This window comes from Nothobranchius furzeri, chromosome 15, assembly GCF_043380555.1.
Source record: "Nothobranchius furzeri strain GRZ-AD chromosome 15, NfurGRZ-RIMD1, whole genome shotgun sequence".
In the NCBI taxonomy this organism is placed as follows: domain Eukaryota; kingdom Metazoa; phylum Chordata; class Actinopteri; order Cyprinodontiformes; family Nothobranchiidae; genus Nothobranchius; species Nothobranchius furzeri.
This window is the reverse complement of record NC_091755.1, coordinates 47,140,733-47,160,788: the sequence shown is the minus strand read 5'-3', so window position 1 is coordinate 47,160,788 and position 20,056 is coordinate 47,140,733. Positions and strand designations below refer to the sequence as shown.

At 50.5% G+C, this 20,056-nt stretch overlaps 1 protein-coding gene and 1 long non-coding RNA gene across 2 annotated transcripts; one reads left to right on the top strand and one right to left on the bottom strand.

Annotated features, from left to right (window-relative positions):
• Positions 1-139: 139 nt before the first annotated feature.
• Positions 140-18,648, bottom strand: elk1 (ETS transcription factor ELK1). The gene is made up of 11 exons (XM_054746259.2): positions 18,505-18,648; positions 14,520-14,728; positions 11,855-12,040; positions 11,598-11,771; positions 11,192-11,335; positions 10,557-10,955; positions 10,223-10,367; positions 9,416-9,546; positions 9,258-9,341; positions 8,935-9,036; positions 140-3,869 (listed from the first exon to the last, which is right to left on the bottom strand). Exons 1-11 carry the CDS (start codon positions 18,527-18,529, stop codon positions 3,771-3,773), a joined length of 1,698 nt encoding a protein of 565 aa, XP_054602234.2. The 5' UTR covers positions 18,530-18,648; the 3' UTR covers positions 140-3,770.
• Positions 3,826-17,134, top strand: LOC139063332 (uncharacterized). Its single transcript, XR_011516697.1, has 4 exons — positions 3,826-3,924; positions 7,809-7,960; positions 16,588-16,684; positions 16,896-17,134. It is a non-coding gene; the product is annotated as an uncharacterized lncRNA (long non-coding RNA).
• Positions 18,649-20,056: the final 1,408 nt, after the last annotated feature.

Sequence of the window (20,056 nt, the reverse complement as noted above, 5' to 3'; positions counted from 1 at the left end):
CACGTGTCCAAGCCCTGATATCCTGCTCTGGAAGAGGACATCAGGTGTGGAAGTGGAGGACTTCCGGTTCATCTGGTGGTGGAACAGAGAAGCGTGCCTGAACCGCGGTGGAACGTGTGAACAGAGGAGATGCCAGTGGTTTGGATGGGTACGCTTTTATTTGGGTCATCCCAGTGCGAGCGTCAGGTCGTAGAAAACAACATTTACATCAACAAAATCAGATATCCATAAAAATATTTTCTTTTTAAGGTTCCAGTAAACAACGTTGAACATTTAGACCTCTGTCCCCGAAAAATAAAGCAGGCCCCGCCCCTAACATCAATCAACCTCAAGGCCAATCATGACCGAGGAGGGGCGGGGCCACACTGGCTGTGAGGAGCAATGACAGAAAAGTACCGATTAGATCGGGTTACGTGGAGCTCGGGTTGATAACATGTATGTACAGAGAAGGTTCTGGAGCTTCCTGTCTGATGCAAAGCATCATGGGAGCTGCCCACTAACAGGTCAGAGGTCACCGCTCACATTGCATCACAGCAAACCTTAAGCAGGTGGTGACCAATCAAATGACCTGTATAGCTCTTGGCTCCACCCCTCATGCTGCTGAACCATGAGCACTCACAGAAGGGGGCGGGGCTTCCCTCATTAAACAGGAAGCTCCAGAACACCAGATGTTTCCCAACATCAGGAAAGATCTGCTTTAGCTCCACCGGGTGGATCCGAACACCTCCGACTCACGAAAACGAAAACAGGTGAAGACGTCAGCGTTCCTAAAACTCAGACGCTGCTTTGAGCCGTCGCCTGATGTCACCTGAAGCATGACTAAGCAAATCTGTGAGAGCGATTCAGCGCTTTTAAGACTCACTCACATTCTGAGGGGCTTCTGTCCACCTGAAGCTCCGCCCCCTCCCTCAGCCTCCCTCCTGGTTCCTGTCAGACTGGGTTTTCCGGTGAATCAGAACCACAACGAGCCTCTGCGACGGGCTGCCGGTACCAAACAGACTAAAGATCTGGTTTCAACCCGGGCTCATCCCTTGAGTAAGAGGCCTTGTGGTTCAGCTGAGGACACCGGGTTGAACCGGGCTGACAGTAGAACCGGGCTGGAGCGGAGCTCGAGTTTCTGCTGATTCGCTCGGACGTCAGCCTGCAGCGCAGCGGCAGCGACGTGTGGACAGACCAGAGCGGCGGCACCGGTCCGCGTGGAGACATTCGTAATGTTCTGCTGGTGAGAGAAACGTTAAACAGGAAATGGCTTGTGGACCTTGGTCATGCTCTGAAAGACGCACGGAGCCGAAGAATCCGTAGAAAACATCCGAAAACTTCAAGACTTGGATAACTCGCCATAGAAAAATATTCATGCTGTAAAGGAGAGAACAGTCCGACAGCGCCGCTGGGCACAAGCACGTTCACAACAGCAGCATCAACAACCACATCAGCAACAGTCAGGTCAGGTCACCGCGGCAACCACAGCATCACCAGGGAGAAGAACAGTCTGTTTGGGACCACGGGGCCCAGATCGCTCAGGGTTTGGGCCGCAGCACATTCCGGGTTCCTCGTGTTGCCACAAGTTTCCGTCTAACAGGAATCAGAGCTTCTGATTGTCTCAGGGCCAGGAAACCTCCTGCTGCTGGGATTCAAACCAGCAAACATCCATCTCTACAGCACACTTAACGTGATGAACCAATGAGCTGGCTGTCTTTGGGTCAGCTGCTCCATAGAAGCAGAACTTCTACGACACCGGTGCTGATCGGAGTCAGAGTAAAAGGTTTCAGGCATCCTCGCATGCTGCACCGGCGTTTTCACCAACATCCGCACGAGTCACCGAAGCAGTCGGGCAGGAGGCGGAGCCAGCTGGTTCTGAGAGTCCAAAACGTTCCGACTTCAGTCCGGTTCACTAGTCCGACTATAAACAACCTTCAACTCGTCTGGTCTAAACAAAAACAGGATCGGGTTTATGGTTCTGATGGAACCAGAGCCCACTCAGAACTACACACCTGCCATTAGCAGCCTAGTGACGGTGAGTTCACTGACCCCAAACTAGCTCAGATCTTAGAGTTTCTCAGGGCTGAAACCCGGTCCAGCTGGGCAGAACCAACATTTAATAACCAGGAGCTTGGACCAGTTCTGATCCCAGTCCAGACACGATTATCTACTTCAGGAACAGAATCTGAGGCAGGCGGTGGCTCATTATGTTGCCATGACAACCTAACGGGGCTAAAACAATCAAAACTCCACAGGACAACAGAACCGGGCTGGGACAACAGAACCAGGCTAAAACAACAGAATTGGGCTGGAACAACAGAACCGGGCTGAAACAAAAGAACCGGGCTGGAACAACAGAACCGAGCTGGAACAACAGAGCCAGGCTGAAACAAAAGAACCGGGCTGCAACAACAGAACCGGGCTGGAACAACAGAACCGAGCTGAAACAAAAGAACCGGGCTGGAACAACAGAACCGGGATGAAACAACAGAACCGAGCTGAAACAAAAGAACCGGGCTGGAACAACAGAACCGGGCTGGAACAACAGAACCGGGATGAAACAACAGAGCCAGGCTGAAACAAAAGAACCGGGCTGCAACAACAGAACCGAGCTGAAACAAAAGAACCGGGCTGGAACAACAGAACCGGGCTGGAACAACAGAACCGGGCTGAAACAAAAGAACCGGGCTGAAACAACAGAACCGGGCTGGAACAACAGAACCGGGCTGAAACAAAAGAACCGGGCTGGAACAACAGAACCGGGCTGGAACAACAGAACCGGGCTAAAACAACAGAACCGGGCTGGAACAACAGAACCGGGCTGAAACAACAGAACCGGGCTGGAACAACAGAACCGGGCTGGAACAACAGAACCGGGCTGGAACAACAGAGCCGGGCTGAAACAACAGAACATGAGTGAAACAACAGAACCGGGCTGGAACAACAGAACCGGGCTGAAACAACAGAACCGGGCTGGAACAACAGAACCGGGCTGGAACAACAGAGCCGGGCTGAAACAACAGAACATGAGTGAAACAACAGAACCGGGTTGGAACAACAGAACCGGGCTGAAACAACAGAACATGAGTGAAACAACAGAACCGGGCTGGAACAACAGAACTTGTGGCAACACGACTGAAGCAAATGAAGCTTCCAGTGACAAAAGCAGGTGAATATTTACACGCTTGTTCGGAATGTTCGGATGAAAACAGGAACGCTGCAGTCAGAGGAATGTGACGGGATCTTCGCCTCAGCGGCATTTAGGGAGGAAAACGTGGCTCAGAAGATTCTCCATCATCAACAGTTACTCGAATCAATAAAAGGTGTGGCCTAAAACCAGCCAATCGGAGCCCAACTAAAACCATCCAGCGGCTCAGAGAAAGTCTCGATGAGGGAATCCAGCAGGAAAATCCTCACAGGAACCCGCGGCGACGCCAGGAAACAGAATAAATAAAACCAGACGAGGAAAACCCTTTCAGCTCTTCTTCTGCTTTAGTGTTTCCACACCGTTGTCATGGTTACGTACCAACCAGTCAAGATGCTTCAGAGTCAAGAGGAGCACCGGGTTTCCCAACATCCCCTGTAATCAAGCTAAGGGGGTGGGGCTTAGGGAGCATGAAGGACGTCCATCTGCTGTCTGCGCAGCGTCTTCGTCGTCCAAGTCTCCTGCAGTCAGACTGCATAGCATCAGCACCAGAACCGGTTCTGCTCCAAACCTCCAGGGATGGAGGAGGCTCATCAGGTGAAACCGCCCACTGAGGGGCTGGGTGAAGGGGGGGGGGGCTGGAGAGTCAAGGCTTCTGGGGGCCGGGGGACAAAACCACGGGGGTGGAGAGGCCGTCCACGCTCAGAGCCGGGATGTGGATCTGGTTACTGCCGTTAGACGGGAACTAGGACGAGACACAGAGACACGTGTGAGGTGCTGGTGGGAAACAGCTGGCAACAGTAAGTAGAGGTGTGTGTGTGTGTGTGTGTGTGTGTGTGTGTGTGTGTGTGTGTGTGTGTGTGTGTGTGTTTAGAGGACTCATTCGTTCCGACTAAAAGATGTTTCTTTCAGAAACCTGAAAAATGACCGTGTGTTCTGCTGCAGCTCCAGCAGGAGGCGCCAGCGTCACACAAACGGTTCTGACCCTCCTTTAACTCAGGAGCTGAGACGTCCTAGGCTGGCAGACCATCCTAGATAATATTGATGTGAACACACAGTCTGGCCACAAAATTATTTTTCAGTAAAGTAAACTTGAGGACCTCTATCTGCTCAAAGAAAAGCCCAAGTCCAAATCTCCTCATGTATGGAGCTAGGATTGGGACAATATTCAATGTAACTTGTACCAAGTTTTGTAACTTGGAACATGTTTCATGACATGTAACTTTGGATTCGTAACTTTTAACTTTAGTTTTCTAACTTGTAATTCTCAACTTGTACTTGTATTTCTTGTTTTGTAACAGGAAATTTTCATTTTGCAACATCAAACATTCATTCAGAAACATGAAACTTTCGGGTTTTACCTAGCAGACTTCCAAAATAAAAAAATCAAGGTACAAGTTTGAAATCAAAACTCTCAAAACACACATTTCATTCTACAGGTACTAACCTCAAATCTACAGTGTTACGGATCATTTTGTATCAGTTCTAGTGTCGGTGGGAGGAACTTGGGTGGAACCAATGAGAGCACGAGTCTTAGCTACCAATCACGTTTCTTGAATTCCTGTCCAATCACTGGGAGAGGAGGGCAGGGTTCTGTCAGAGCTGTAGAGAGAGTTACGACACTCCAATAGGCTCCTATGGAAAGGGGAAGTCACGTGGTTCATGTAGCGTCGAATAGTTCCAAACAGCCCCGCTGCTGCATCGGCCGTAGTTCATTTTCGGTGTTTCGGAAGGATTTTCTCCAGTAAGTTGATGAAATGTCATCATTTTGTTGCATTGTGAAGCGCTAGCTAACCGCTTCGTGCCAAAATAAGCTAACGATGATATTTTATGCTGCAAGTTTTAGCTAGATAACCTTTAATGAGCTAACTGTGTGCAGCTTGTTGGTTGTGAGCAGGAGGACGAGCTGTAGACGGGTTTGTTTCAGTTAGTTTGATTCTACGTTTTAAAAATATTCCCCAGAGTTTGAAATAGGTTATAAACTGTTTACATTATTAGTTGCTGGTTGCTGTATCAACACGAGCATGCATCAGAAATGGAAGCACAAATGGAGAGACCAATAATAAAGAAAATGTGATTGTGAAGACGAGTAATTATTTATTATTTTTCAGTTAATAACACTGACTACAACAAACTGCTGAAGCATGAGGCAAACAAGATTACGAACGTAAGAAGATATGTTGTTCTGTTTTGTGTACTCAAGTACTGAGAATAGAATTACGATATTTCAAGAACAGTAGTCGAAATGTACCGTAATGTACAAAATAAAAGTCTGATTTTACAAAATAAAAAATACATGTACAAAATGAAAATGTCCTGTTACAAAACAAGAAATACAAGTACAAACTGAGAATTACAAGTTAGAAAACTAAAGTTACAAGTTACGAGTCCAAAGTTACTTGTCATGAAACTTGTACCAAGTTACAAAACTTGGTACAAGTTACAGTGAATTTTGTCCCAATCCTAGCTCCATACTCATGCGCCCCCCTCCTTTCCGCTGCACGTGAACGCTACGGATGTCCCCTTTTCACTTCCGATACGATACCTTCAGTATCGACCGATACAGATATCAACCCGATAGGATATCAGCACATATCATGAAGGGTGTAACGGTACGCTAGAACCATATTCGGTTCGGTTCAGTGAGCTTGGTTCGATTAATTTTAATTAATTATTATATTTATAGGTTTAATTTCTGAAGCTGCTCCTATTAGCGAGCAGAAGCAGGCGTCACCACAGGCTGCTGATCCAGCATGATGTATTTAATTATTTACAAGTTATTAGTGCAGCGGTGAGTGTCGCGCTCATGTTGTTTGAATGTTGATGCTCCGTGTTTTTATCAATCAGTTAACCGTATTTATCCATTAGTTCGTTCGCAGTCAGAGGGTCAGCACAGCACATAAAAACAGCATCAAAACACTCGTACACGTACAATCAATTTAAAAGACTACTCACATGTACACACACTTAATTAAAGGAATTTAAAAAGGAATACGATAATAAAAGATTACTAGTTCAACCTAGATTTACCGTTAGTGTTGGTCACAGTCATTTTTGCTGGGGTATGCTATTTAACAGGTGGATTGAAGAGGGAAGGAAGCCGGAGGAAGCACTGGGAGGGTCCTGAACCGCCGGCCTGATGGGAACTGGGTGTAATGGGAGTGGAGAGTGTGTGCCTTTTCTGCTGGGAAGTGACTGCTGCTCCTGACGGATCATTTTACTGCTTATCCTGATTATTTTATTGAGCATGTTACGCTGAGCAGTTGTGAGTGAACCAAACCAGGCAGAAATGCTGAACGTAAGAATCGGTTCGACAAAGCATCTATAGAACGCAGCAAGGACGGTTTGGTGAACCTGAAGTTTGCGGAGTTTACGTGGAAAAAAAGAGGCGCTGTTGACATTTTGCAAAAACGTGTTCAGTATGGTGTTGGAATGTGAGTTTGTCGTCTATTATGCAACCGAGATATTTGTATGAGTGAACCTTTTCAACAAACTGGCTGTTAACAGTGGGTGCAGGATGGCTGGAGAAGGGCCACGGTTGAAGTTAATGACTATTTCTCTGGTCTTGGAGATGTTGAAGTCTTATTTCTGCAGCGAGCCTTCAAAACTCACCTCACACCGCCCAGTTTCTTCTGTAAAACTCGTACTAAACAACGAGCTTCCTCCACGCCGTATTTCTCGTTGTAGGATGAAAACTTTACTTCAACTGTCCCGGGGGGGAAGTTCGGCAGACATGTTTGTTTACGTGTCTGCAGTGTGAGACGGCGGGAGGGGCGGGGCTCCGTTCTCTACGGGCTCCAGCAGCAGCGACAGCCAGCTGGTTAGATCCGCTCTGAAAGGCGTTGATCAGAATTTGCAGATCGGGCGCGTCCAGCCATCGTGCGTCACTCAATACAGCGTCCGTGCGGAAACTCGCCTAGGAACTTTTATCCGCTGCACTTAAATCACGCAAATAAAATTCATTATTTAACGAATCGAAACGGTTCAACCCTCCCCCCTGAACACCCCTACATATCATACCTAGTTCATGGTGTGGAGTGTATGGGTTAGGGTTAGGGCTTGACCCGGTGATATTAGTCAGTCGGAGAACAAGCGCCGATAACAGTAAGTATGACAAAAATGACTATTTATTTAACCATTGGTTGGAAAAATGCGAACTTTAACCAACCGCTTTCATCGGAGATTTTTGATGCAGTCCGATATAATCCGATAGTGTTTTTGGGCCGATTTCTAATTACTTCCAATATCGATATCGGAACGGGACATTCCTCGTGAAAGCCTCACGAAACGGCCGCGAGACAAACTACGCAACAAATATTTATTTATTTATTAGTTGTTCTTGTGAAGCAGCTTCGTGGTTTTCATCTCGAGAGGTGCCATGTAAACGATTGTTTCTTCTTCTTCAAAGTTGATGCCAAAGCCATTTCAAACAAGTCGCCACCATCTTTGTTTCGCTGAGTCGCAGTAACATCCCGCCCACCATGGAGCACATGGAGCTCTGTGATTGGACCAGCAGCAGCCTGTCCAGAGGTCCCAATGGACCGTGGTTACACTGACATGCAGAGCAAAATAATTGGGAGATTTCCTACAGTGAAAGCTGTTCCTGAATGTCTCCTCAGAACCATCTCACACTGTTCTGGTTTTTAGTCGTAGACGTGTTTATCCAACTGAGTTATCCCGACAGGAGGACACGCAGAACATCCGGGTGCTGCTGAAGAACCAGATGGATTCAGTCAACTGAACCTTTAGTACCTCCAGCGAGAGACAGATGGAGGCCGGACCGAGCCAGAACCCTGCAGAAGCATCAGCTCCTCTACCTCAGAGGACCAGCTGAGCGTAAGAGATAAACCCCTTTAACCAGATCTGGGTCGTTGGATGGGTTCTGGTTCTGGTTTTAGTTAGTCCAGTAAAGGTGGTCTGAGGGTCCTCACCGAGTGTGTGTGTGTGCGTGTGTGTGTGTGTGCGTGTGTGTGTGTGTGTGTGCATGTGTGTGTGTGTGTGTGTGTGTGCGTGTGTGTGTGAGTGTGTGTGTGCGTGTGTGTGTGTGCGTGTGTGTGTGTGCGTGTGTGCGTATGTGTGTGTGTGTGTGCGTGCGTTTGTGTGTGCGTGCATGAGTGTGTGCATGTGTGTGTGTGTCTGTGTGTGTGCATGCGTGTATGTGTGTGTGTGTGTGTGCATGTGTGTCTGTGTGTGTGTGTGTGCGTGTGTGCATGTGTGTGTGTGCGTGCATGCATGTGTGTGTGTGTCTGTGTGCATGCGTGCATGCATGTGTGTGTGTGTCTGTGTGCATGCATGTGTGTGTGTGTGTCTGTGTGTGTGTGTCTGTGTGTGTGTGCGTGCATGCATGCATGCGTGTGTGCGTGTGTGTGTGTGTGCGTGCGTGCGTTTGTGTGTGCGTGCATGAGTGTGTGCATGTGTGTGCGTGCATGCATGCGTGTGTGCATGTGTGTGTGTGCGTGCATGAGTGTGTGTATGCGTGTGTGTATGCGCGCGCGTGTGTGTGTGTGTGTGTGTGCGTGCATGCATGCGTGTGTGCATGTGTGTGTGCGTGCTCTGGATCAGCTTCAGGTACCTGCAGAGCTCAGTGTGTTGCATAGAACAGGGTTTTAACTGCACATAAGGACACGCGGGCTTTTACCCAATCCGGAACCAGAACTCCTGATCCGGGCTCTTTTACATTCCGGGCCTGGATCTCAGGACTGTAACTGATGAATGATAACAGGCAGCTAAATGTGCGTCCGGTTCTGTTTGAATTCCCTGTGGAAACAAACAGAACCACTCCTGTTTGTGTCACGGGCTCGGTGTATTACCTGGAAGGAGAGCTTGGCAGGTGAGCGAGGGGCGATGGGACTGAGCGTGCTCCAGAAGTGGATGGTGGAGGGAAGAGCGCCGGGAGTCAGCAGGACAGGAGTCTGGTCAGCAGACAAAAGAAAAGTCATTTTCACCGGTTTTACTGGTCTCAGGTCAGCCAGCAGCCCAGAACCAGCCTGGCCCAGTTTGGCCCGGTACCATAAAAGCCAGCTTTAATAACCAGAACCCAGATGTAAGAGGTTCTGAGTCGGTTTTAAAAAATTTAAATAATTTGATAAAATTTTAAATACATTAAAAAAAAAAATCTGGGGGGGGGGTTTACCAGAGAGTGGGAGGTGATCACCGATGGTGTGAGCGTGTTGGTCGCAGATCCAGGAGCCAGTAAACTGTTTACAGCTGCGTTCACCTGCAGAGGAAACAGGAAGTGATGTCACAGCTCAGCCAGAGGAGACAACTAATCAGTCATGTGACTGGCCGAACCTTATCCTGGGAGAGGCCGGGGGGGAGTGAGGGGGAGGACGGCAGCTCCAGCCCTCGAGGTTTCTTGGGTTTAGGAGGAACGGCGCCGGATGTGGAGGTGAGTGATGATGTCATCGGAGGTACGGCGAGATCTGACAGAAAAAAACGATTTGAATGAATCGTAAAATATTTCAGAGATCAGAAACCGTTTGTTTGCTCCATTCAGCCGGCCCTGACCCGGTTAAAGCCCCATCAGTCATACACACACTTCTCCCTGTGGGGGGCGGGGGGCTGCAGCAGTGGCTGCGCTTGGGAACTATTTGGTGTTTTAGCCCCCCCAATCCAACCCCTTAAAGCGGAGTATCGAGCAGAGAGGCACTGGGCCTTTCGTATGACCCCACTGGTATTTGAACAGCGATCTCCCAGTCCCAGGGAGGTCAGGCTACCACCGAGAAGGAGGTTAACTTTAACCAGAACCGGACCACAGAGGTGTTGGTTTGTGTGTCTAAGCTCCTCCTACATAAGGAAGTGACGCAGCAACTACGGAGGCTAACAGAGAAGCTAATGGGAGGGAAGAACTCCAGTCAGGGTTAACTGGGCAGGTCGTTCCACCATTGTGGAACAGAGTCTGGGCGGTCGTTAGCATGGTGTCGCTACCACTAGCCCACACTCCTAGGATGAGTGGGGGACGGAATCGTGGACCGGGTTCTGATTCTGGACCACAGACCTCATGAAACTGGATCAGGCTGAACGAGCAGCACTCTGAAGGATCCGAATCACACGACCCAGTCCAGAAACATGCTGGTTCTGATGGATCCAAATATCTACCTGCTGGTGAGTCCTTGGCCTCCCTTCCCTCCTGCGCTCCTTCCTGCTGGACTCCCACCCTGGGCTCCAAGATGGGGGGGGTGGGGCTCTCCACAATAGTTAGGGGTGGTTCTGGTTCTGCTGAGCTGCAGATCAGCTGAGGAACCTGGAAGTAGGAGCAGAGCAGAGAGAAATACAAACATGATTCAACTAGAAACCGGTCCAAGTTTTCTGGACCGGTTCAGGTCAACTGAAACGGTCTGGATTAAAGCGAACTGGTCCAGATTATCTGTACTGGTCCAGATTATCTGTACTGGTCCAGATTATCTGGACCTGATGATGTCTTCATACTGACCTCCTCTGCCTGCTTCCTCTCTAGAGTCACCATCTCCAGCAGCTCCTCCTCTGATGGCAGGTTCTCCTCCTTGATCTCGATGTGGGGGGGAGGGGAGTGCTCAGGGGGCGGGGCAGTGGGTGGGGTGTGGACAATGGGAGGAGTTTGATGCTGCTGGGGAGGAGATGGGTTGATGATGACAAAGACAGGTGGGGGGTTAGATGGGTGAGGAGGGAAAGTGCTGTCCTGCTGTTGGGACTGGGGGGGACCCACTGAGACACTGGGGGTGGGGACAGGGGGGACAGCACTCCCCACCGCTCCTACATGTCCAAGAGGAAGGAGGGGGGTGAGGGAGGTTGGGTCCCCGATGTTGCTGAGATAAATCTGTGGGGGGTCACTCAGGTGGGCTGTGGGGGGGTTCTGAAACAGAACAGAGGAAAAGGTGAGCTGATGACATTTGACCTATGACTCCTCTGGCTGGTAAAAGCAGCTGATTGGCTGAAACAGAAACAGTTAGCAGGTGAGACGACGTTTGACCCACGCCCTCCGAACCAATCAGATCCCAGCAAACTGTCCTTTTATTGCTGTTTTACTTTGTTCTACATCCAGTAAGAAACATGAATCACACATGGTAGGGGGCGGGGCTTGTGCCTGACCTGTGATTGGCTGCTGGGGTTGGTTGGCATCTGTGGACTGAGCGCCGGAGTGGGACAGGGAGACGTCTGTGTTACGATCACCTGGAGAGAGTCAACAGCCCCTCCCACTGACAGGGGGGGTTTACTGTCCGTCAGCAGGCAGACCTGGGGGGGGGGGGGGGGGGGGGGGCAGAAAATGTTAATAACGTGATGATCGACCTGACTCCCTGTTTTAAATTAGATCTGAAGCTTTAATGACAGATGAAATAAATAATAGATGTTTGTAAAGAGAAACAGAAAACGCGGATCCTGAACACCTGTGACATCATGATGGTGACCTTTGACTCCATCTCTCTACCTAAACCTGACTGGACGAGGAATACCTGATCTTCACCCTGCAGGAAGTCATCGAGCTTCACAGACTCACCTCTCTGGGGGGGCGGTCAGCCTGGGGGGCGGCGTCTTGTTGCAGCAGGAGCTCTGATTTGACAGGTCGGGGATTGGGTGGGGTCTGCAGGGACTGGATGGTGAAGGTGGAGTAGAGTCCAGACTTCATGTAGTCATTTCTGGAGCTCTTCTGGGAGCTGCTAGGTGACGAACGCTGTGGATGGACAAAAATGGACCAATCAGCACTTGGTCCTCACATACCTTCATAAAGAAACAGTGCTAAGAGCCTTGGGGTACCTGAGGTAAGCCCTTGGACTGACAGGTAGAAGCCATGCCCCCAATATTTTTCAACTGGTTATTTGGGTCAGAGACATCTTTTCTTGGGACGTCGTCACTGCTGTGTACTCCATCAGGCAGAGACGGGTCGGGCTGACTCACAAACTTATACACAAACTTCTGTCCGCTCACCTTCTTGATGATGTTCTGGAAAGAATCATTCAGGCAGGTGTTAGAGGGAGACGGACAGGTGTTAGAGGGAGACGGACAGGTGTTGGCGGGAGACGGGCAGGTGTTGGCGGGAGACGGGCAGGTGTTGGCGGGAGACGGGCAGGTGTTGGCGGGAGATGGGCAGGTGTTGGCAGGAGACGGGCAGGTGTTGGCAGGGGACGGGCAGGTGTTGGCGGGAGACGGGCAGGTGTTGGCGGGAGACGGGCAGGTGTTGGCAGGAGATGGGCAGGTGTTGGCGGGAGACGGGCAGGTGTTGGCGGGAGACGGGCAGGTGTTGGCGGGAGACGGGCAGGTGTTGGCAGGAGATGGGCAGGTGTTGGCAGGAGACGGGCAGGTGTTGGCAGGAGACGGGCAGGTGTTGGCAGGGGACGGGCAGGTGTTGGCGGGAGATGGGCAGGTGTAGGCGGGAGACGGGCAGGTGTTGGCGGGAGACGGGCAGGTGTTGGCGGGAGATGAGCAGGTGTTGGCGGGAGATGAGCAGGTGTTGGCAGGAGATGGGCAGGTGTTGGCAGGAGACGGGCAGGTGTTGGCGGGAGACGGGAAGGTGTTGGCGGGAGACGGACAGGTGTTGGCAGGAGATGGGCAGGTGTTGGCAGGAGACGGGCAGGTGTTGGCAGGAGATGGGCAGGACGGGCAGGTGTTGGCAGGAGATGGGCAGGACGGGCAGGTGTTGGCAGGAGATGGGCAGGTGTTGGCAGGAGATGGGCAGGTGTTGGCAGGAGACGGGCAGGACGGGCAGGTGTTGGCGGGAGACGGGCAGGTGTTGGCGGGAGACGGACAGGTGTTGGCGGGAGACGGGCAGGTGTTGGCGGGAGACGGGCAGGTGTTGGCAGGAGACGGGCAGTTGTTGGCGAGACAGACAGAGGGACAGGTGTTGGCGGGAGATGGAGAGACGGTGTTGGCGAGATGGACAGGTGTTGGCCAGCTGGACAGGTGTTGGCCAGCCGGACAGGTGTTGGCCAGACGGACAGGTGTTGGCCAGACGGACAGGTGTTGGCCAGACGGACAGGTGTTGGCGAGACGGACGGGTGTTGGCGAGAAGGACAGGTGTTGGCGAGACGGACGGGTGTTGGCGAGAAGGACAGGTGTTGGCGAGACGGACGGGTGTTGGCGAGAAGGACAGGTGTTGGCGAGACGGACGGGTGTTGGCGAGAAGGACAGGTGTTGGCAGGAGACGGGCAGGTGTTGGCAGGAGACGGGCAGGTGTTGGCAGGAGACGGGCAGGTGTTGGCAGGAGACGGGCAGGTGTTGGCAGGAGACGGGCAGGTGTTGGCAGGAGATGGGCAGGACGGGCAGGTGTTGGCAGGAGATGGGCAGGACGGGCAGGTGTTGGCAGGAGACGGGCAGGACGGGCAGGTGTTGGCAGGAGACGGGCAGGACGGGCAGGTGTTGGCGGGAGACGGACAGGTGTTGGCGGGAGACGGGCAGGTGTTGGTGGGAGACGGACAGGTGTTGGCGGGAGACGGACAGGTGTTGGCGGGAGACGGGCAGGTGTTGGCGGGAGACGGGCAGTTGTTGGCGAGACAGACAGAGGGACAGGTGTTGGCGGGAGATGGAGAGACGGTGTTGGCGAGATGGACAGGTGTTGGCTAGCTGGACAGGTGTTGGCCAGCCGGACAGGTGTTGGCCAGACGGACAGGTGTTGGCGAGAAGGACAGGTGTTGGCGAGACGGACGGGTGTTGGCGAGAAGGACAGGTGTTGGCGAGACGGACGGGTGTTGGCGAGAAGGACAGGTGTTGGCGAGACGGACGGGTGTTGGCGAGAAGGACAGGTGTTGGCGAGACGGACGGGTGTTGGCGAGAAGGACAGGTGTTGGCGAGACGGACGGGTGTTGGCGAGAAGGACAGGTGTTGGCGGGAGACGGACAGGTGTTGGCGGGAGACGGGAAGGTGTTGGCGGGAGACGGACAGGTGTTGGCGGGAGACGGGCAGGTGTTGGCGGGAGACGGGCAGTTGTTGGCGAGACAGACAGAGGGACAGGTGTTGGCGGGAGATGGAGAGACGGTGTTGGCGAGATGGACAGGTGTTGGCCAGCTGGACAGGTGTTGGCGGGAGACGGGCAGGTGTTGGCGAGACGGACAGGTGTTAGTGGGAGATGGGCAGGTGTTGGCGGGAGACGGACAGGTGCTGGAGAGACGGACAGGTGTTGGAGAGACGGACAGGTGTTGGCGGGAGACGGACAGGTGTTGGCGAGACGGACAGGTGTTAGTGGGAGATGGGCAGGTGTTGGCGGGAGACGGACAGGTGCTGGAGAGATGGACAGGTGCTGGAGAGATGGACAGGTGCTGGAGAGACGGACAGGTGCTGGAGAGACGGACAGGTGTTGGAGAGACAGACAGGTGTTAGTGGGAGATGGGCAGGTGTTGGCGGGAGACGGGTAGGTGTTGGCGGGAGACAGGTAGGTATCAGCAATGGCAAGGTGTCAATGAGAGACATACAGGTGTTTCAGCCGTACCTTGTCGTAGTAGTACCTGAGCGCTCGGCTCAGTTTGTCATAGTTCATGTTGTGCTTGTTTTTGCGGAGCCCCCACAAACGGGCCACCTCCTCGGCATCCAGCAGCTTGAACTCTCCATCCTCACCTGTCCAGGAAATCAGGTGACGCTGCCGCTGATCCTCTAACAGGTGGAGCAGGAACTGCCACAGAGTGATGGATGGGTCCATGGCTGAAGGAGCAAAGAGAATCTGGTTTTAAGATGAAGCTGGTGATAAATCAACTCTTAGAAAGTCTCTTTTACTGGTAAATGTTTTCAGCACACTGAACAGGTGGGGTTGCCTCCACTGTGACACAAAAGTCGGGTTTATTTACTAAAACCGAACATGAGACGTGGAGGCAACTATGGCCGAAATCTCGAACTCCATCTGCATTAATACCAGCATCAGCGACTCCTGCTAGCTTCTCTGTTAGAAGAGAGTCCATTTTGTTGCATCAGAAATAGAAAGGATTTGACGCCTTGTGGTAGGGCTGGGCAAAAAATAGAAAATGTATCGTTTTCGAAATTTCTGACTCTTACTGAGATAATTTTTCTTATGTCAATAAATGTGATAATAAAAAATTAAAGGATGTGTGCAGGTTGGCAACATTCAGGTCCCTTAAGAAGCTGAACCACCTTGAGTCACGAAAAATGTGACTCAACATGAAACATGTGACAGCCCCGTCTAGTGGACAACTTTTGTTTCTGCGCATGCCTGTAGTTATCGTCCATTTACCGTCATCGAGGTGAAATCCTCAATATATCGTGGCATTGATTTTCGGCCGTATTGCCCAGTCCTACGTTGTGCGTCCATTCTGTGAACTTCAGACAACACTCACCACGTTCTCTGTTCTACTCTACTTCTCAACTCAACTCAACTTTATTTGTAAATCGCGCCTTACAGGCAAAAAGATACCACCAAGGCACTACACAGATCAAGTAAAAACATAAAACATTATGTCCAGAAATAAAAACATTGTATCACAAGATACAGATAGAAAACACAGTGAATGCACGGATCGCTTTAAGTAAAACAACAAAAACTGGTTAGAAAGATTAAAAGACCGATCATAAAAGTAGGTTTCTAGCCTTGCCTTAAAAACCGCCACAGAGGTGGAGGCCCTTATGCTGAGAGGAAGCTCGTTCCAAAGCTTAGGAGCTGCCACAGCAAAGGCCCTATCACCACGTGTCTTTAGGCGCGTTCTTGGGACCGAGAGGAGCATGAGGTTCTCCGAGCGGAGTGACCGTGCAGGGGTGTGTGGTTGAAGCAATGACACCAAGTAAGGAGGGGCCAGACCATTTAATGTTTTAAAAACCAGCAAAAGTATCTTAAAACGAATCCTTACATCAACGGGCAGCCAGTGAAGCGCAGCCAGGACAGGAGGAATGTGGTCATACTTGCGCCTGCCCTCTAAAAATCTGGCAGCAGCATTCTGCACCATTTGCAACCTGGCTATTGAGCGCTTGCTCACACCGAATAAAACAGAGTTACAGTAGTCCAATCGCACCGCAATAAAAGCATGGACTACCGTCTCAAGATCATGTCGTGACAGGAAAGATTTGATCTTTGACAGCCGACGAAGGTGGAAAAAGGAGGAGGAGATCACTCCATTGATGTGGGTGTCAAAACTAAGGGCGCTATCCAGTTTAACACCAAGATTAGTCACTGAAGCACTCAGCTGGCCATTAAATGACCCACAGTCAGTCAGGGAAGAGTCAGAATGTCTGCTCGGAGCAAACAATATCGCCTCTGTTTTCTGATCATTTAGACTCCGAAAATTTCCACTCGTCCAGGTCATGATCTCCGTCAAACAGTTCGTAAGAATAGAAATAGAGAGACCACCTGACGTGTTCAGAGGCAGGTACAGCTGACAATCGTCAGCATAAAGGTGGACGTGAACTCCAAGCTCACGACAGATGTCACCAAAGGGCAGAATGTAAATAGAAAACAACAGAGGACCCAATATCGAGCCCTGTGGTACCCCCCAGGGTAGATCAGAGTATTCTGAGGAATAACTTCCCATCCTTACACACATATTTCTATTTGTCAGGTATGATCTGAACCAATCCAGGGCTAACCCAGAAATCCCGACATAATGATGGAGACGGTGAAGCAGCACTTCAGGAATAGCTGCTGCCTATGCCTATGTATGTATGTCTGCTCTCAGAATCGTGTGAACTGAAACTCTAATTTCCCCCTGGGATTAATAAAGTATCTTTGAATTGAATTGTAAGGTCCAGCAGAAGTAACAACACAGAATTACCGCCATCAGTAGCTAGATAAATGTCAATGAGCACTCTAACCAGTGCAGTCTACTTCTGTGCTACTACTGATGTCATCTCTTCTCCTCTTTTGTAGTTCTTAAACATCGAGTATAAGATGCAGCAACACCAGAGTCTGCACATGATCACTTTTGTTCTGTATCATCGAAAGCTTTTGAGGATCTTGCAGAAACACGCAATAGACGTGCTTCACACTCAGCTGCAAACTGCTCCAGCAAAAGCTGGAGATCACGTTCTGATGAAGCCAACAGGAACACATCATCTGCAAATGCAGAGACCTGATCCTCAGGCCACCAAAACAGGAGCTCAACTTACTGCTGGCAACATGGACCAAGCTCTGGCACCGGTCATACAGGGACCTAACAGCAGAGGGCCTGGTGCCCCATACTCCAGGAATACCCCCCTCCCCCCTTCCCTGGGGCGTGGTCAAACACCTTCTCCAAATCTACAAAACACGTGATGGTACAGTAATCAGACTACTTTCACTCCCCATCTGTCAGGATGATGGCTCACACATCTCATCTCACTGAACAGTTCAGTGCATCAGCATCGCTACGGCAACGTGTCAGAATTACATCACCGACTAGAAAGTGTCTGAGGGTTTGTCCTCTCACTGAGGACAAGTGGAGACATTTATGTTCCAGATGGACGAGTTGAGTCAGTGTCAATCTGTAACTCGTCACTCTGGTTCAGACACCCGATCAGCATTCAGCGCACCATCCTCAACCACAGCAGTGTGACCCGACCTGATCGGACCTGACAGACAGGCCTTAACTGAGCCAACACCTCACCAGGAAGGAAGTCGACTTCCTGCAGGTTCTATGGTGCAGCAGGAACCCACACCTGAACCAGCAGCATCAAGCAGCTAACGTTTATAAAGAAACAGATGATGAAACACGTTCTGATGTTCTGATCAGCCACGAGGAAACGGTCCAGCAGGAAAACCTAACCCAGCTCTCATTGACGATCTGGAACGTTTTGGTGTGGAGAACACGTAGGACGTTCTGATGCTCGAGATGCTTCAGGCGTGAGAGAGGTGCTGCAGTCTGGAGTTTTACTCACAGGTGGAGCAGCTAAACTGCCCCGCCTGATATCAAAACGTCAGTAGAAATGCTTCTGGTTGTTTTAAATCCCAACGGAGACAGAAATGAAAGAGAAAGGGGCGGAGAAGAAAGGAAGAGGTGGCGGGGAAGAGTTCACAAAAATAAACAATAAAGGATGGACAAGAATCCGCTTCTAGACCTGCAGAGACTGGGGATCGGGACTATGGATCAGGACTATGGATCAGAACCGATCAGGACTGGGGATCGGGACTAGGGATCAGGAATGAAGATCAGGACTATGGATCAGAACCGATCAGGACTATGGACCAGGACTGGGGATCCGGAATGAAGATCAGGACTATGGATCAGAACCGATCGGGACTATGGACCAGGACTGGGGATCAGGAATGAAGATCAGGACTATGGACCAGGACTGAGGGTTTTACAGGTTTCAACAAGCAGCAGAATAAAACCTTTCCGGTCCAAACGAGCCCGAACATCGAACGCAGCTGCAGGCCGCCTTCAAGCAGCTTCACACACCTGTTGCTACCTGCGAGCGCACGCACACTCACTCTCTCCTTCTCTCTCTCTCTCACACACACACACACACACACACACACACAGAGAGAGAAAAGCTCTCACCGTTAATGAGCGGGTTGGTCTCCATGTTTAGTCCCGGTTCTGGTCCTGCCTATGAACTCACACCTCCTCCATGCTGCTGTGTATTCTCCTCCTTGGGGTTGTGTTGTTGTTGTTGTGTGTTTGTGTGCGGAGCTGTCACTGTGGAGCTGAGGGGGAGGAGGAGGAGGAGACGTTCAGCAGCTTCTCTCCCGACCTGCAGGCGTTATGTAACCGCTCCGAGCTGCCGCTGCCAGGCTCCATGCTAACACGGACAGAACCAAAATCCAGACCCAAAGCGTGCACAAAGCACGGCCACACCACCGGAGACGATGATGTTCCACCAGTCCACCGGAACTCACCCCCAGGGGCTGAGAAGGCGCTCGGCGTCAGCGGAATAAAGTGAACCGAAACGTTTCATCCGCTAACAAACCTGCTGCTCTCCGGGATTAAATCCTTTATCCGGAGAAATAAAAAAATAAAAAAAACTTCCTTATCCTTATCCTCTCGTCGGTTTTCAGTGCGAGTGTCTGAACAATCGGCTGCTGGTGGCTTTTAAAAAGTTTCAACAAGTTCAAGGTCCAGCGAGAGCAGCAGCAGTTAGCCTAGCCTAGCCTAGCCCGCTGCCCCCGCCTCTCCTGCTGCGTCAGTCCCGAAACAACGCTGCTCACTGCGGATACGCGCCCTAGAGTTCCGCGGGGCCGAGCACAGTTCTCCGCGACGGAGGAAAAGTAGTCCGTGGGGTCCGTCCAGATGTTTGTGGACCGGGTTCGGAGTGACCGACCGAACTTCAGAGAGTTTTCACAGTTTGTTCCTGTTTACTCCTCTTCACCTCTCTTCTTCACGGTCAAAGTAACGGCGGTTTAAACCGGCGCGCTTCCGGTAGGGACTTTCAAAATAAAACGTTCAGTTAGCAGTCATTGTGAAGCACACAGACTTTATAACAGCTGTTAGGATACAGGTTAGAGGTTAATAAATAAAAAAGAACCAGGGAGCTGGTTTGGTGCTAAATCTCACAAAATAAAAAAACGACAATTAGATAAACTTTATTCTTTTAATTATTCATTTCAGGGTGTGAATAGGTGAATCACTAATATGTTATAAAGCGCCTTGGGGGCTGTAAGAATCTGTAAGTGCAAGCCATTTACCATTAATTTGTACTTGTTTTGTCACCTCTGTCAGTGTGACCCAGGGCATCTGTGGCTACATCATAGAGCATCCCCACCAGCATGTGAATGGGTGAATCACTGATTGTGTTGTAAAGCGCCTTGGGGGGTTCCAGGACTCTAGAAGGCGCTATTTCAAATGCAGGCCATTTACCATTTTTTTTGTTTGTTTTACCAAAACAGGTTACACTCTTGATTTGGAGAATCTATGGGTGAAACTCAAAAAATGAAAACATTGCACAAAATTTAATTTATTTCAGTAACGGGAAAAGGGAGCCCAAACAAAGTCTTTAGTATAAATGCATGATAATGCTTTGTCAGCCCTTCTGTAAAAACAATCAGGGTTTTATTGATTTAAACTCATTTTACTGAGATTTTAAATTTGGGGTAGAGGTGTTGTAAGCCATAAT